Source organism: Macaca fascicularis, chromosome 1 (assembly GCF_037993035.2).
Source record: "Macaca fascicularis isolate 582-1 chromosome 1, T2T-MFA8v1.1".
NCBI lineage: Eukaryota > Metazoa > Chordata > Mammalia > Primates > Cercopithecidae > Macaca > Macaca fascicularis.
The window spans coordinates 60861906-60877643 of record NC_088375.1 but is presented as its reverse complement, the minus strand read 5'-3'; the positions used below and the strand labels follow the sequence as shown (position 1 = coordinate 60877643).

At 51.9% G+C, this 15738-nt stretch overlaps 1 protein-coding gene across 18 annotated transcripts in view; it reads right to left on the bottom strand.

Moving 5' to 3' along the window:
- The window catches only part of PPFIA4 (PTPRF interacting protein alpha 4), a 52714-nt gene that overhangs the window by 13941 nt on the left and 23035 nt on the right, over nt 1-15738 (bottom strand). For 8 of the 18 annotated variants that reach the window (XR_001489789.3, XR_273165.4, XR_001489805.3 and 5 more), the window contains 13 exons: nt 15196-15287; nt 13092-13200; nt 10675-10883; nt 9001-9241; nt 8509-8544; nt 8156-8289; nt 7708-7877; nt 5384-5477; nt 4809-4890; nt 4218-4418; nt 3436-3498; nt 2794-2820; nt 787-962 (listed from right to left, as the gene is read on the bottom strand). Coding sequence is in view for 8 of the 18 variants with exons in the window: in XM_015448325.3 (XP_015303811.2) it covers nt 787-962; nt 2794-2820; nt 3436-3498; nt 4218-4418; nt 4809-4890; nt 5384-5477; nt 7708-7877; nt 8156-8289; nt 8509-8544; nt 9001-9241; nt 10675-10883; nt 13092-13200; nt 15196-15287 (1634 nt within the window). In the remaining 10 variants the exon portion in view is untranslated. Of the gene's footprint in view, nt 1-786; nt 963-2793; nt 2821-3435; nt 3499-4217; nt 4419-4808; nt 4891-5383; nt 5478-7707; nt 7878-8155; nt 8290-8485; nt 8545-9000; nt 9242-10674; nt 10884-13091; nt 13201-15195; nt 15288-15738 lie in introns of those variants that run through there. The other 10 variants (XR_001489797.3, XM_015448330.3, XM_074033276.1 and 7 more) reach the window with 6 other exon arrangements.

Genomic DNA, 15738 nt, shown 5'->3' with positions numbered 1-15738 from the left:
CAGGCCCACCCATCCTGAGTGGACTCCGCTCTTTAACTCCAGCTGGTTGCTTCCATGCTAGAATGTGTTGACAGAGCTTTCAAGTCTTCAAGAGAAACCAGAAATCCAGAATTGTATATAAAATCTACTGTTTAAATACTGGCAGCTCAATTTGAGTTGTTAAGATATATGTGGGCCAAACAAAAACAAGTCTGTGGGCCAAATTCTGCCCACAGGCTGCCAGTTTGGGACCTGCGCCGCAGACACTTTTGAACAGAAGATCTTTTCAGCAAAGAGGAGGAAAGGACTGGATGACATCCTATAAAAAAGGATGTGAGCCCAAAGGAGAGAGGTTCCGATCTGGGATGTCAGCAGGGCAATGGCCCAGGAAGATCTTCCCCCTCAACTTGGAATGAGACACCTAAATTGAACACTAGGTTCAGTTTGAGTCTTGTGAGAGTTAACACAGCAAATTCAGCAAGTGCAAAGACAAGCAATAAAATTCAGACCTGGGGGAAAATCTCAAAAGAGGTGAAGGTAAAGAAAAATGACTTTTTGTATCTTTAAGACTAGACATAATGACGTAGTCATTATAAGGACAGAAACCTGGTCAATTTGAGGATTAAATCCTCAAATTACAGGATGTGACAAGGATTTGACAAGGGAGACTTTCCCAAGGGGGAGACCTGTTGCCATTCAGAACAGGCCACAGAAAGAGATGAAGGCACCTCTCTTCCTGGAGGCAGACCCTCAGAGCTAGGGGAGGCCCCCACGAGGGAGGTGGCCCTGGGCCCCAGCCGCACTCACCGATGGAAGCTGTCCACCATCTTCAGGTGGACCCGCAGGTCCTTCTTGGTGAGGTGGTCCAGCATGCGGGCGTCCACCAGGCACTCCATGAAGTAGCTGCGGTACTGCGGGAGCCCCAGGCTAGGCAGCCATTCATTCCCAATCCACTCATGGTTCATGTCCCCATAGGCCAGGGTCTAGGGAAACGAGATGCAGAAGGCTATTATGGGGGAGGAAGGTAGAGCCGGCAGGCTGAGGCTGGTATAGCTGGTTGGGAGATGCATGAATCCATCCTCCACCCATGAGGGAGGAAGGGCATTCCAATACAATTTCAGTTTTATCTTCAATAAGGGGGCTGGTAGTGGCGGGAGGTGGGGATTTTAAATGGAACTTTATAAGATCTCGAAATGATACAGTTCCACTCACATATCAATTATCTACACTAATGAACAGAAGTAGCTATCCCGGCAGCAGCTAATATGAAATCCTTCCTGTTGACTCTGGATTGCATTTGCGGTATTGTGCGGCAGCCGTGCCTTCCTGACTCTCAGTGAGCCTCAAGCCCGCTGAGCCCAAGGGAGAGGCTGTGTTACAGAGGACCTGCAGCGTGGCAAAGGAAGCCTGTCTCACTCCGGGACAAGGCTGGTTTTATGAAGGAAGCAAGGAAGTTAAATGTTGGCAGAAGATTGAAAAAAATAAAGGATGATGGCCTGTGCCTGAATAGCCAGCAGCGCTCATTCTCTAAGGCCTGAGCCTCTGCTCCGAGAATGCTCCAGGTCCTCTGTTGCTTTCCCACACACCCCGCCGTGTGGTCCTGCAGGGCCTGTGCCATGTGGACGTCGCCTCCTGACCTGGGCAGGGTGTTCCCTAACCACCCATCTTGAGAAAGCTTCAGTTTTCACAGCAACCCTACCCTACTCTTTCCTTATCCTTACTTGATGTTTTTAGATGGAAAAAGTCTATTTTGTTCTCTTTTAACAATGTAATAGCTGATACACACAAGACTATATGTAAAATGCTCATTATGAAGCATATAAATGAAGTTAGCAACAGTGGACACCAACCAAGCTAAGCAGCAGAGCATTACCCACACTGTACTGTTTGCACACTGATGCTCGCTGTCACCACACGTCTCCTACTGCCCCTCTAAAAGGGAACCACTATGCTGAGTTTTCTGACTATTCCTTTGGTTGTAAAAAACTGTTTTACACTTTTTACAATCATCCATGTATATTTCCCTAAACAATATATGATTAATTTTGTTTGGTTTTGAGTTTTGGTATCAAATTCCATGCATCTTTTAGGATCTGCATTCTTCATTTAACATCCTATGTCTCAGATCCCCCCAATCACCTCTGCCAAGGGTGTTTTATGGCGTGAATGATTCAGCCAGTCTCCTGCTCGTGAGGTTTTCCCTGAGCAGATATACACAGTGCTGCTCCCTGCTTCATTCTTCTTCACAGCTCGCATCACTATCCAATATTGTCCCTTTATTTGTTTACTTATTGAGACTGTCTTTTTTATCCCTATTGACATGGTTTGTTTACTGATATTATTCCTTTATTTGTTTACTGCCTCCATGAGGGCTTGCTTTCTTCACTTCTATATCCAGAGAGTCAGGAAAGGCCTAATCCCTATATTTGCTCAATAAATGTTTGCTCATGAAATGGATGAAAGACCTTCGCTCAGTTCACCAGAGTGCCTCTGAGAGGGACAGCGAGAGGAGAAAGACTCACACTAATCTAGGTCTCATTATTCCCAGGAAAAGGGTGAGACTGAGGAGAAGGGCCAGGGATGCAGGGGCCACAGCCCTCCAGGGCTCCTCACCTGCCACCCTGAGAAACCAGAACAAGCAGCTAGAGGGTACTGGGTGGGGGTGGGGGGGCGCTCTGATGGGAGCAAAGAACCCGTATCCAGGGCTTTTCATGTGAAGAAGGACTCAGAGATTCCTGCGGGGGAGAGAACCTACTGGAAGAACATTGTCTTGAAGTTTTGGGAGCTGGTTCTAGACAGGAGAGGGAGTCTTACCTGAGCCCAGCTGCCCTCCTCACTGTCCTAGCAGGAACAAGTGCAGCGTGTTAGGGGAAACAGGCAAAGTCAAGAAACCTATCAGCTCTACCCTAGACCCCATCAAGGAGAGGAAAAAGATGTCCCAGTATCTGGCTGGGTGACTGGGGAAAGCCTGTCGGGATGGTTAAGAGAGAACACAAGGTTGGTGTGTGCACCCACGTCTGCGGTGAGGCAGGGCAAATGTGTGTGTGGCAAAAACACACACCTCCCAGGCTTGACTGGGAGCCAGGCAAGATGCGCAGCTCTCCCAACACTCCCCATTCCTCCACCAGGGAGGAAGCACAAGGGCAGAGACCCTGTGGCTCAAGTCCATAGCAGGGCAAAGCCCTCCCCAGCCCAACTCTCCTCCACTGCAGCACACCAGCGGCCCAGGGCAAGCTTGTGACCTCCTGGGAAGGACCACACACATACAAACTGCTCCCAGCCTCACCCCTCTCCTGGCAACCCTCCACCCTAAGAGCAGATCACACCTCAGGGATACCAACCTCACATGAGATCGATGGCAGCCCACTCTGACTGCCCACAGCCTTTTCCTCATCCTTGTGGGAGTCATCAGTCCCAACCCCAGGCCCAGGGCCAAAGGCCAAGGGCCAGACTCACTGTTTTAGTAGATGTTTCCAGAGTTTCCATCTCTTCATGGGTGACCCAGACATTCCCAGAAGACTGTAGGCAGAGAGGAAACCCAGCTGGTCCTGGGTGTGGGTTCCCAGGATCCCCATCAGGCTGGGAGCCCAAAGGACAAGGACAAAGCTCCCTCCCCGAGTCCTCCAATGGGCCCAGCCCACAGCTTGCACACTGCCTAGCTCTGAGCAAGTGGACAGCAGAAGCCACATCTCTGTTATCATCATATCCACGATGCTTAGCACAGTTCCTGGCACACAGGAAGTGCGCGATAAATGTTTCCCGGATGAGTAAGAATGCACAGTGCTGACCTGGAATGGGGCTGACCCAGTCATGGAGATGGCCAGTAATGAAAGATTCCACCCCAGGGGCGGCGAAACAGTCTGCATTCTTGTGTTGATTGAGGTTAGAGGACCAAGACAATATTCACAAATGCCCTCTTCCCTTTGTTTCCCCCAACCTGGCAACCATATAAAACCCCAGAAAGCCCATCCTGGAAACTGCCCAGAGACCTGGAAATTTTGGCAGAGTAGGGATGGGGAGATGGAGCCCCATGGGTGGTATGTGAGAGGGAGGGAACCAAGGCTGCTGGGATCCTCCTAGAATCAACGTCATATCCTCCTGAAGAGCAGGGAGAGCCCTTTGTGAGGATGGGAAGGAAGGGGCAGGGCTCAATGCTGCCATCTTCCCAAAGCCCAACAGGAGACCTTGCAAACTCTATTCCAGAACCTCTGAAAATGGGCAAGGGAAGGGCCACTCACAGTCCTGGAGGTGGGCGGGGCAGAGGGGCTGGTCAGTGACACCATCTCCTGAATGGCCAGGCGGAGCTTGAGTCGGTGCAGGGCATTGCTGATGCCGATCTCCCGCTGGATCTCTGTGTCCGACAGAGCGGACATGATGGCACCACTCTTGACGTTGGCCCGGCAGGCTGCCACGTACCAGGCAGGCATCCCCACCCAGAGCTGCAGACACCGGGCACAGGGAGGTAATTCAAGGCCTGGGCCCTACCACCAAGAGTTTGGCAATAGCAAGGGGCAAGGGCCAGGCCTCATCCACTGACTCAAGGGCCAGGCTTCATCCACTGACTCGAATAGCAAATGCAGACTTTAGGAATGTGGAGGTCCTCAAATCCTCACTCTCTCATTTTACAGATTAAAAGTAGCATCAACTCTGTCCTCTGACTGGTATGTGTGTGTGTTGGGGTGGGGGAGGGGGGCTAAATGCTAGGTATGGCACATGTGCACTTGGCAGGGAAGAAACACACTGTAAAAGTTCTAGGACATCACCCCTCTGCCCACCCCAAACATCCTTCCCTCCAGACCCCTGAGTGGACTCCCTTTGCTCAGGCTTACCTCCAACCAGGAGACCACAGTAGGACCATCCCACTGGGCAAAGGGCATTCCTTTCCTGCGGGCATCTTCAAGCAGCTGGTGTCTTATAGGAAGAGGAACAACAGACTCACTAGTTCTTCCTTGTCTCTTAACTGTTCTTGCTCCAGGGACCACTGGGCTGTGCAAGAGCTGGACACCCACAACCCTTGCTCCCCACCCTGGACTTCCTCTGCTCTGCTCTTCCGTCTTCTGAAGAAGTATGACAAGAAATGGGGCAGGAACACCTCTCCACCCCCAGAGGGCGAGGAGCTCTCTGTTTGCGTGTGACCTGACATTGACTTAGATTTCAATCTGCCCTGCCAGAGACCCACAGGACCCAGGTCACTCTCCCATAACCCCCTTGCCTCCTTCTCCCTAGGCTTATCCTAAGAACCTCCTCCCAGCCCTGTTGTGCCCATATGGACCAGGCCAACTCAGTTCAGGAAGGGCCTTGCTGGGGTCTGGGTCCCTGAGCTCAGTTTCACAGCAGGCCAGGGGAAGGGAAGTGCGTAGGGGGCTGGGCCCCATCCTGGCAGAATCTGGCCTGTGGCTCTTACTTCTTCTTTAGCCGCCGGTCCTTCTCTGCCTGGGTCCCCAGCTTGGCAGGCACCATAGGCTCCTGCATACTGAACTCGGAGTCTGTTAGCAGAACTACAAGGAAAGAGATGCGTGTATCAGCCAACCCCTCTGCCTCTCCTCCCTTGCCTGGATCAGGGGTGGGGAACAGAAGCAGCAGGAGGCTCCTCAGCAAAGGACAACCCATGGCCTGACGGGACCATTATTCCTGGAGCTTCTGCTCAGTGTCCCTGCATCCAGGCAGTCTCAGAGAATGGCATCAAGCAGGTCATCCCCAGTTCAGAGTCTCCCTGGGAGCCTCAGCCTTGGGGGTGTTTTCCAGCCAGATGGACCCAAGTTATCCCACCCTAGAATCCTAGACAGAACCTGTCCTTCCTCCAAGCCAAGGTGCAAAGGAAACGCAGAGCCACAAACACAAGTGGGCTACAAGGCTCAGAGAGAAGGATGACCCTGGCTTGGGTCAGGGGTGGGGAAATCCACACACTGAGAGCTGCATCTCTGGGCCTCCTTCTCTGGGTGCATTCACTTGCACAAAACCATAAAGGGGAACATGCAGAGTTCTGTCTTCTATTAAATATTTCCTTGAATTGATGCTAGAACCCTACAGAATTCATGGCCAGAGGCAGAATCTTAGAATTCTTTTAAGCCCTGGTCACCCCCACACAGTACACAGTATGCAACAAGTGTGGGTAACCCAGAAACGAATCTGAGGTGCTGTCTCAGTTTTAGGTGCCAGCATGGTGTGGAGAGCGTCGGAAATCATAAGGTTTCACCCAAAATGCTTCTTCCCCTGATCAAACCTTTCAGCTTCCCCTGTCTGTGGCCAGCTCCACAACTCCCCTCACCCCTGTGGACTGGGGAAAGGAGCTGGACTTCATTCTCTGGGCTGACACTCCCATATTGTGAGCAGACATGGCCGTGTTCCTCCTCCCTGTTCCCAGATCACCCCTTTCCTTCACACACAGACCTCTCCCCGTCTCAGCGAATTCCTCTTTCTCCTTCCTCTTTCTCTGACCTCCTTCTCTCATGCTCTCCCTCCTCCTCCTCCTCAGACAGCTAGCTATCTTCTGATTCACATCTTCCTGAGGTGCAGAAAGGTCTAATTATGTATTGGGGTCCAAAGGTTCATTTATTCTAGTTGATGAGTTCCTCCCCTGCACAAAATTCATCAATGCTCCCACTGCCTCAGGGGAACTTTTAAACTAAAACAGATGCTGCAAGGCCCTTACAGCTGGCCCCAGCCTAGCTGTCCAGTCCCATCTCCCCACTCCTCCCACCCCCCTTCTTCTCAACTCTGAACAGGCATAAGTACATACCAACCTCTCACACCCACAAACCTTTGCCTTTCCCAGACCACCCCCTTCCTCCACACACAGACCTCTCCTTGGCTCAGCTAATTCCTATGTGGCCTTCACACTTTAGCTCAGATGTCGCTACCAAAGGAGGCCACCCCTGTTGTCCCCATCATTCCATAGCCGAATTCTGAGTCCCACAAGCACCCTGGGCACATTTCTATCAATAGATTGTTCTGGAATTGTCTCTTTACTTCTTCCTTTTCATTAGACACTGAACTCCTTGAAGGAATGAACTGTTGGTCAGCACCTGTTACTAAGGCATACAGTAGTTACTCAATAAATGTTTGTGGAACAAATGGCTGAATAGGAAACAGAAAGAAAAGGTGATGGAACAGGAAAGAAAAGAGAAAAGAAGAAATAGAAGAGAGGGGGCAGATGAAAGCTAACATTTATTGTGTACTCACCACATGCCAAGTATGTACTAGACTTTTATACTATCATAGAGGTGGTAACGATGTCACGCTTGCCTAAGAGCTTCCTTGAATTTAATGTCTACAAAGCTATAACTAGGTGTTACCACATTTTGAGTCCCAGAGGCCAGAGGTACCCAGAAATAAGTTCTAATCAAGAACTGACTCTTCTAAAGAAACAACCAAGAGATTTCTCCAGAAGGTCCCGAGCACAGTACATCAGAAAATCTCCAAATTGAAAGAAACCCCAGACGCCCAATCCTTCACTCAGTACAGGAGACCTTTCCACAGCATGCCAAATAAAGCCATCTAGCCACTTCCTGACACTTGTAGAGGCAGAAGCTTACCCCCTCATAAGGCAGTCCACTCCACCATGAATAGCTCTAACCGAAAACTGCTTCTGCGGATCTGAGGTCACCTGCCTGGGGCTTCCCCCAACTGGTCCCTGGGATGCAGGCAGAGAAGGCCAGTCCAAGTACACCTTCCTGCTTCTGATGCCCCAATGCCCGCCCAGACCTCCGTTAGGAAGGGGACAGAGACCATGGCCTGTGGCTCCATCCCGACTCAGCTGGATCAGCCTGCCCTTCTCCTTCTTCCCAAACAGGCGGCCAATGGAAGACTTGATGCCCTTGCGCTTGGCGCCCTTGTGCAGGGAGTCCTGGCTGCTGCTGTTGCTGCTGCTGGGGTTGCTGCCCTGATCCTCCAAGGCACTACAGGGTGATAGCCAGAAGGGGACAGAATAAGAGGAAACATACTTAAGTGACAGCAGGAAAGATGGAAGTTAGACCTCAGGAAGAACTTCTATTAAGTGTCAGAACTGGGATGGGGGCAAGGGAGACATAGGAACTCCCTTCCCTGATGGTGTTTCAAAGAGAAGTAAGACATTCAGGAAACTGGGACAGGGGAGATGCGGTCCCTGCAGAGGCAGAGGAGGGGAGGAGAGGACCCTGCGGATGGAGAGACTGGAGGTAGGGTCTGCTCCACTTACCTCTTGCCTTCTTCCTGGCTCAGGGCTGGGTGGCCAAGCTTCTCTAGCCGCAGCGTCCTGGGTGAGGAAGGAGGAGAAGTCTCACATTTTATGGTGGCTTTATCCTCTCGGTTCTCTTCCCGAGACACTGGCGACTGAACAGACAGTGGAGCCGTCAGGGGATAGAGGGAGAGATCTCGGGCCTGTCTACCCAGCCCAGAAGAGGTGGAGGAGCGTGGAGAAATGCGGTGGGGAGGCCCTGGGTGCCTCTCTGAGTTCAGACTCAGACTGAAGGGCCCTGGGGGAGGAAGCCGAAAGGAAAGGGCATGGGAGCAGCGAACCCGTTAGTACCTGGGCCATCAGGCAGCACTCACCAGCAGCTTCCTCCTATGCTTTCTTAAGTCACTGGGCTGCAAGAGAGAGGGATGGGTAAGCTTGGACTTACCATCTCCATGCCCTAGAGCCAACCCCAGGGGAGCCCAGTAGTCTTAGGATGAGAAGATAGGATTCAATGCCTCACACAGGCCCAGAAAGAATATCACACCAGAGAGGAAAAAAAAAAAAAAAAAAAAAGCTGGCCTAGAAAAACAAGCCAGGGCTTATTTTTCTGGAAGAAAGGAAGAGGTGAGGGCAGTGGGTGAGTTTCTTTAGCAGTCTGGGCTCGTCCAAGGAAGACAGCAAAGAAGATATGACCTAGGCCCTTCTCAAACCCAGGACAGGTTGGTGGCCTGACATGTCGGGGTCTGCACACATCATGGGAAGACGACGGCAGGCCCAGCTGAGAGCACATGAGTCCTACCATCCCTTAAAACCTCCCCCGGTGCAGGGCCCAGTGACGCCAGGCCTGCTCCTCAGCTGCCTCTCACCAGGGTCATGACCCCCATTCGGTCCAGGTCCTGGGCAGCACTGCGGGAGGTGAGCTTAGGTGTAGAGCGGCCGCTGAGTGGTGGGGACGCGCTGGCCAGGGACAGGGCTGTCAGAGAGGTGGGGATGGAACCGCGCTTGCGCAGCTGCTTCAGGTTTAGGGCCTCCATGCTGCCACTGGTCACACGTGTCTCAATCTCCTCCGCCCGGAGCTCCGTGGACTCCTTCTCTTCCTGAATCATCCTGGAAGGGAGGCAAAACCAGACCTCACCATGAGACCCAGCCAGGACCAGGAGGCAGCACGGGCCGATGCCTGCACTCGCCACCGAGGACTGGCAGGAAGGCTTTGTCTGTCCCGCTGGAGCTTAGAAATATGTTTCCTTCTTGTTAGTTTGCCTGCTCCCTCCGTTTAACAAAAGCAGCTGCTGGGGAAGGAGGCAGTTTGGTTAGTGGAACATAAACCATCCTGAAAATCAGAATTCTTGACCTACCCCTAACTACAGGGGTGGCCTTGAGTCAGGTATTTTGCTCTCTGTGCCTCAGTTTCCCAACATATGCAATGTCTGAAGTGGTATAAGTCAGCAGTTTCCAAGTATAGGACTTTTAAATGATGCTGACCCCTGATGGGGTTTTCCCTGTGTCACAGAAAAATGAGAGAAATAATGAAAATGGTGCACGTGTGTGCCTGGGAGGCACTGAGCAACGAGTGCACGCACATACACATGCACACACTCACACATACTCCAGTAAAGATGCCCACTCCCTTTCACAAAGAAGGACTTGCCTTTATTCTGAGTATGTCTTTCTTACTTCAGGAATGTTAAAATGTCCTTTCTTTTGCAAAATGATTGTGATAATAGATAGTCCTTATAATTAATGTTTTACTTTGCAAAATAAAAAGCTAGTGGTCTTATGTTTGTACCTTTCTCTGTGTGTGTGTGTGTGTGTGTGTGTGTGTGTGTGTGTTCTTTGTAACTGGTCTGTGCAATACACTGAACCATTGAACTGGATATCCTGTACAGCTTATAAAGCTCTGATACACTTCAGCTCAGATATTGCCCTGCTGTGTGTCATCAACATTAATAAACTCATTAAAAAGGCACGATAGAATGAAAGTTTTCACAACTTTCCCTGTCACTGTTTCTGTTTGATGCCTCATTAGGGACAGGAAGCATGGTGCAGTGGACCAAGTTCAGACTTGAGTTTGAATCCTGGCTGTGTCACTTCTGTGTGACTTTGGGCAAGTCACTTAACCTCTCTGAGTTTCTGTTCCCTTGTCTGTAAAACAGGGATCATGCTGCCTACCTCAGGGACTGTGATAAGATAGACAGTGACATTTACAAAGCTCTCACCCTGAGCTGGCCTCAGTAAGCAGGAGCTACACTCTTAGTGGTTATGATCAGCTGCAGGGTTGCAGGAACACAGCGTGCATCCTCCTGAGCCCAGCCACATCGCAAGCCCTGAGAGGGAAGGTGAAGCCTGAGAAGTCCACTGAGGCCCTGCTCCTCTCACTCCAGCACTGGGCCAGCGGGCCTGATGACCCACAGAGGGTCCCTGAATTGTGGTATTCTAAGTTGCAGGTGTAAGAGGTGAGCAAACCCATATAGGATTTTTCCAACACAAAGGGCCCCCCTGCCCTTCGAGGCACTCCCCAAGCCCTCCAGCTATGCCCTAACCTGATTTCCTCATTGATGGCATCCAGCTGCTCCTGCAGCATCATGGCCAGGGTCTGGGCATCTGAGTGGCCGCTGGGGGAGACAACGTCCGCAGAGCCCACCAGACCCCCTGGCTCATCCTCATCTGCGTCGGAGATCTCAGGGTCACTGTCAAAGGCAGGGGCGGCTGCCGGGGCCAGCATCCCAGGCAACGGAGAAGTCTCCCAGTCCTTAGCAAAGGAGGAGGGTAAAGGAGTCGTAATAAGACACCCAGATAACTGCAGAGCAGGACCCTCCCTACCTCTACCCAGCAGCACTGGCATCTCCTGGGAGCTTGTTGGAAATGCAGAATCTCAGGCCATACCACCAGACCTACCAATTCCACTTCTGCATTTTAACAAGACCCCTGGGTGGTTTTTTTGTTTTTGTTTTTGTTTGTCTGTTTCTTGAGATGGAGTCTTGCTCTGTCACCCAGGCTGGAGTGCAGTTTCGCGATCTCGATCTCGGCTCACTGCAACCTCCGCCTCCCGGGTTCAAGCAATTCTCCTGCCTCAAACTCCTGAGTAGCTGGGATTACAGGCACATGCCACCATGCTACCACGCCCAGCTAATTTTTTGTGTTTTAGTAGAGATGGGGTTTCACCATGTTGCCCAAGTTGGTCACGAACTCCTGAGCTCAGGCACTCTGCCCACCTCGGCCTCCCAAAGTGCTGGGATTACAGGCGTGAGCCACCACGCCCGGCTGACCCCTGGGTGATTTGTTTGCACATTATATTCTAAGAAATACTGCTCCTGGCCGGGCGCAGTGGCTCAAGCCTGTAATCCCAGCACTTTGGGAGGCCGAGATGGGTGGATCACGAGGTCAGGAGATCGAGACCATCCTGGCGAACATGGTGAAACCCCATCTCTACTAAAAGATACAAAAAACTAGCCAGGTGAGGTGGCAGGCGCCTGTAGTCCCAGCTACTGGGGAGGCTGAGGCAGGAGAATGGTGTAAACCCGAGAGGCAGAGCTTGCAGTGAGCTGAGATCCGGCCACTGTACTGCAGCCTGGGCGCGTCTCAAAAAAAAAAAAAAAAGAAAAAAGAAATACTGCTCTAACTGTTAAGAAGAGAGTCCAGACACAGACTGCTTTGGTGTGCATCTTAGCTCCACCAAATACTAGTTGTGCAACCACAGGAAAATTGTTTAACCTCTCTGTACCTCAGTTTCTTCATTTGTAAAATGGGGATGGTAAGGTACTTACCTTATAGATAGCTGTGAGGATCAAATGAGGAAAATACATGTAAAGCCCTTAGCACAGTGCCTGGCACAAAGCAAGCACTATATAAAAGCTATCACTTTCCATTCACACAAACTCAAAGGCTGACTACACTTAGGGAGCCAGAAAGGCCAAGCAGGCCTGACTAGACATTCTGCAGAGTTTCAGCTCATCATAGGACAGTCCGGCCAACCCCGAGAGGTGCCAGCTTCTCTGAAATCATCCTACACACCTATCCAGCGGGCAAAGGCCCAGAAGAGGGGAGGGCAGAGAACTGGGCTGGGAGAGCCAGAAGAGCAGAGAAGGAAGAAAGGGGGCCAGGGACAGAAAGGTACTCTAACACCCATCCTCTATGACCCAAGCCTCCTAGCTCCCCCTCAAGGCTCCTGCAGCCTCTCAGCTCCTGGACAGCTGCTATGTTCTTATAAACAGAAAGAGTAAAGAAGTCAGGGGAGAAAGAAAAAGAGGCGCCTTCAGATTGTGACTCCCCCATCAGACTAGGAGTTTCTTAAGAGCAGAATGAATCTTCCCCTGAGACTAAGAGTTCCCTCTTTCTCCATCTATATCTTCTAATGCCCCAGTGCTCTAAATGATATTTAGAGGACCTGGACTCAGGACAGAACATGACGAATAATTGCACTTTCCCAAAAGATCGAACTCGGCATTTTTCTGCCCCATATCTTCCCTCATTCTCCCCTAATCTCCCTAGGCAGACTCAGACAGCATGAACGCACAGCTGCTTCTCGGAAAACTCCAGGTGCCATCCCAAGGGCCAGTTAACCTGTCATCCCTCCCTCATCTCCCCCATGAACCACAGCTTTTGTTCCAGAAAGTTTGCCAATTCCATCTTACCCACGAAGCATCCCCCCGGCCCCCACGCCCGACCACCAGATACACACGCCTGCACGCCCAGGCACACGCACACACACTTCAGTGGGGCCTCAGGGACTGTTGGCTGCCTGCCAGCCCCCACCTCTTGCCCACCAGGAGGCCAAGGCAAGAGGGGGGCACAGCTGTTGCAGCTGACGATGGCCTCAACCCCAGGGCTGCAGCTGTCGTTGACACAGGGGAGGGAAGGGGAAGGATTTGCCCCACACACCAGCCGTCTGCGTAACTGGAGCCAGGCACGCGGCCGAATTGACCCCAAACTCCCTGAGGAGATCCCTCCACCCCCTCACCTTGGCAGACTCTTCCCTCAATGCCGAGTAGCGGCGATGCACGCCTGGGGGTGCGTGTGTGGTTGTGCCCAGGGAGAACCGCACGTCTGCTGCACTGCCCATGTGCGACCTTGAGCGGTGATGGGGGAGAGAAAAGACAGGCGCTGAGGACTGAGAGCCCCAGCTCACACCCAGTGGGCCCAAAGAGTCAAGGGATCTTCAGCTCAGAGAAGAGACGTCTTAGCAGAACACGGAGCTGTCATAAATGTCTGAAAGGCTGCCGTGTAAGCAAAAGAGTAGACGTATGCCCTGGTGCTCTGGGGGTCAGAATGAGCCAGGGGAGAAAGTTCCAGAGAGTGGCTTTCCATCTGGCATAAGAAAGATCTTCTAATGGCAAGGGTTGGCTTATGATGTAACTGGTGGCTTTTAAAAAGTTGAGCTCCCCATCAAAGAGGTATTCGAGCAGAGGCTCTCTGGCCATCTGAAACACATGGCGCAGGAGGGCTCCAGGCACTGGGAGAGGTTGGAAGGGATGATGTCTACAGGTCCTTTTCACTCTGAGGGTGTTTGTTTTTTGGTCTTCTATCCAGCACTTTTCCTTGGGTCTCCCCATAATCTGGACCAAGTCCCTGGTTAAAATTCAAGCCAGGCATACCCTTATGCCTAGGAAGCTTTAGGAGGCCCTGACACTGTCAGAAACACAAGCTAGAGAAAATACTTTGACTGCCCCAAGAGTCTATTCCAACCCTGAGATTTTAGAACCCAAGCAACAATCCCCTGGAATATCTGAAAGCCTCCCCAGTGATACTTCTTCCCTGTGCCTTTCTACTTGGAACCCTTGAGGGAGTCCAGAATGAAGGGACACAGTGTCTATACAGACTATATGAGGTCGCTGGATGGAGAGGGAAGTTCCCGCATATTCCCCTTTTCTCCCTGCAACTCAGCCCCAATTCCATGATGTACCCAATGATTCTATAGTCGAACCCAAGCATTCCCAACCATTAAAAAAAAAGCCAAGCAGTGGCAAATGGCTTGGTGTACTGTTGGCCATATTTTACTAATTGAGGGGTTGTCTCTTCTGGTCAGGATGGGAGAAGTAGGAGAAATCCCAACTACTGTTACCTGTCTCCATCCTCTGCTTCTCTTCATAGCCATATACAATAATTCCTGGTGAACATGGAGATGGTACTTAAAGTCTCTCCCAACCCAGACACCCACAGGCTTCTCTTCTTCAAGCTCAACATCCCCTTCCCTATTTCAAGCACTGCCCCTCCACACACATCCATATGCATATTTCCATTGACCTTTCTTCACGGTAGTTCATCCCATTTCCCTGATAGAGCAAGCACATGATCAAAGGGAACGGCAAGGGTTCTGATCTAAGAGACTTTGGTTTGGAGAGAAAACAGCCAAGAGCCATGAACCTTGAGTGGCACCATCCACTTCAGTCTCCTCTGTCTTCACCCCACCTCTCTGGCCTGGGTACTGAGGACAGGCTCGAGGTCTGAGTTCAATACCCATTGCTCCACAAAATGTGGGGGAAAATCCAGAGGTTCCCTAAACATGGGCCTAATTCAAGCATTAGGAGGTAAGCTCCCTCTCTTACAATGGTTTCAAGAAAAGGGATGCCAAGACCGTAGGATCGCCACGGCATCTCAACTTCCAGTAAGGAAGTTTCTGATGCTTCATTCCAATCTCTCCTGCTGCCTTTCTGCCTGCTGCCTGAACTTGGGTGGTCCTTGACTCTCAAGAGAACTGGAATGAGTGGCCCTCCCTACCAGTGGGCCTTGTGGGACAGGGCTAAGCAAGGGATGTGCAGGCCTCTCTCAGGGGTGTGCCCTCTGTCAAGGAAGCAGAAACCACGGCCTATGTCCTACCACAGCGGGGACAGAGCACTGACTGTCTGATGACTCACCTCTCAGCAGCCCTCGGAGGACAGGTGTTCCCTCCCAAACTGCCCAAGTAAGCTGGGTGACTTTGACCAAGTTCTCTGAGCCTCAGTGTCCCACCCTCAACAGGAGGAGGACCCTGAGGTCCTGGGCAGTCTTTTGTTGGAAGGAAGTCTCCTTCCGCAGGGTCCGATAGGACCCCATCCTGGCATGCCCAACCTCCGGCGCTGCAGTACCTGGAGTGCACGCCATCCACAAACGGGCCCCCTCGGCCCTTCAGCTGGTCCACCTCTTGGCGCAGCTTCTCAATCTCTTCAGACAGGCGGCCCTGTGCCAGCAGACCCGGGGTGGGGGTGGGGGCCAGGGAGGGGCAGAGAGGGAGGGCGGGAGTCAGAGAGGGACAAAGAAGACAGCAGAGTTGGGGAGATGCTGAAGAATGTATTGCAAAGTCCAAAGCCAGGGGCCCCAAGCCAGGCCCACAGATGACACCAAAAGAGAAGAGGTCCAACCGGAGAGTGAGTGGAAGGATGGGCAGAGGGGCAGGGCCAGGAGGGGGTCTGTCTGGGGAGAGCTCTACTAGCCTAGGCCTCCTGACGCCTCACTACTGCACAAACGCACAGCAGATGAGGCTGGGCAGCAAGAGGGCCCCAGCGCCCTCTCAGACCTCACAGACACTGCCAAAGCCAGGACAGAGGCAAATCCTCCCAGAATCACCAGGCTCTGGCTGCACCAGGGTTTGAAGCTCCCTCCAAATCCTGCGGTGGAGCCCCTCACTGGGC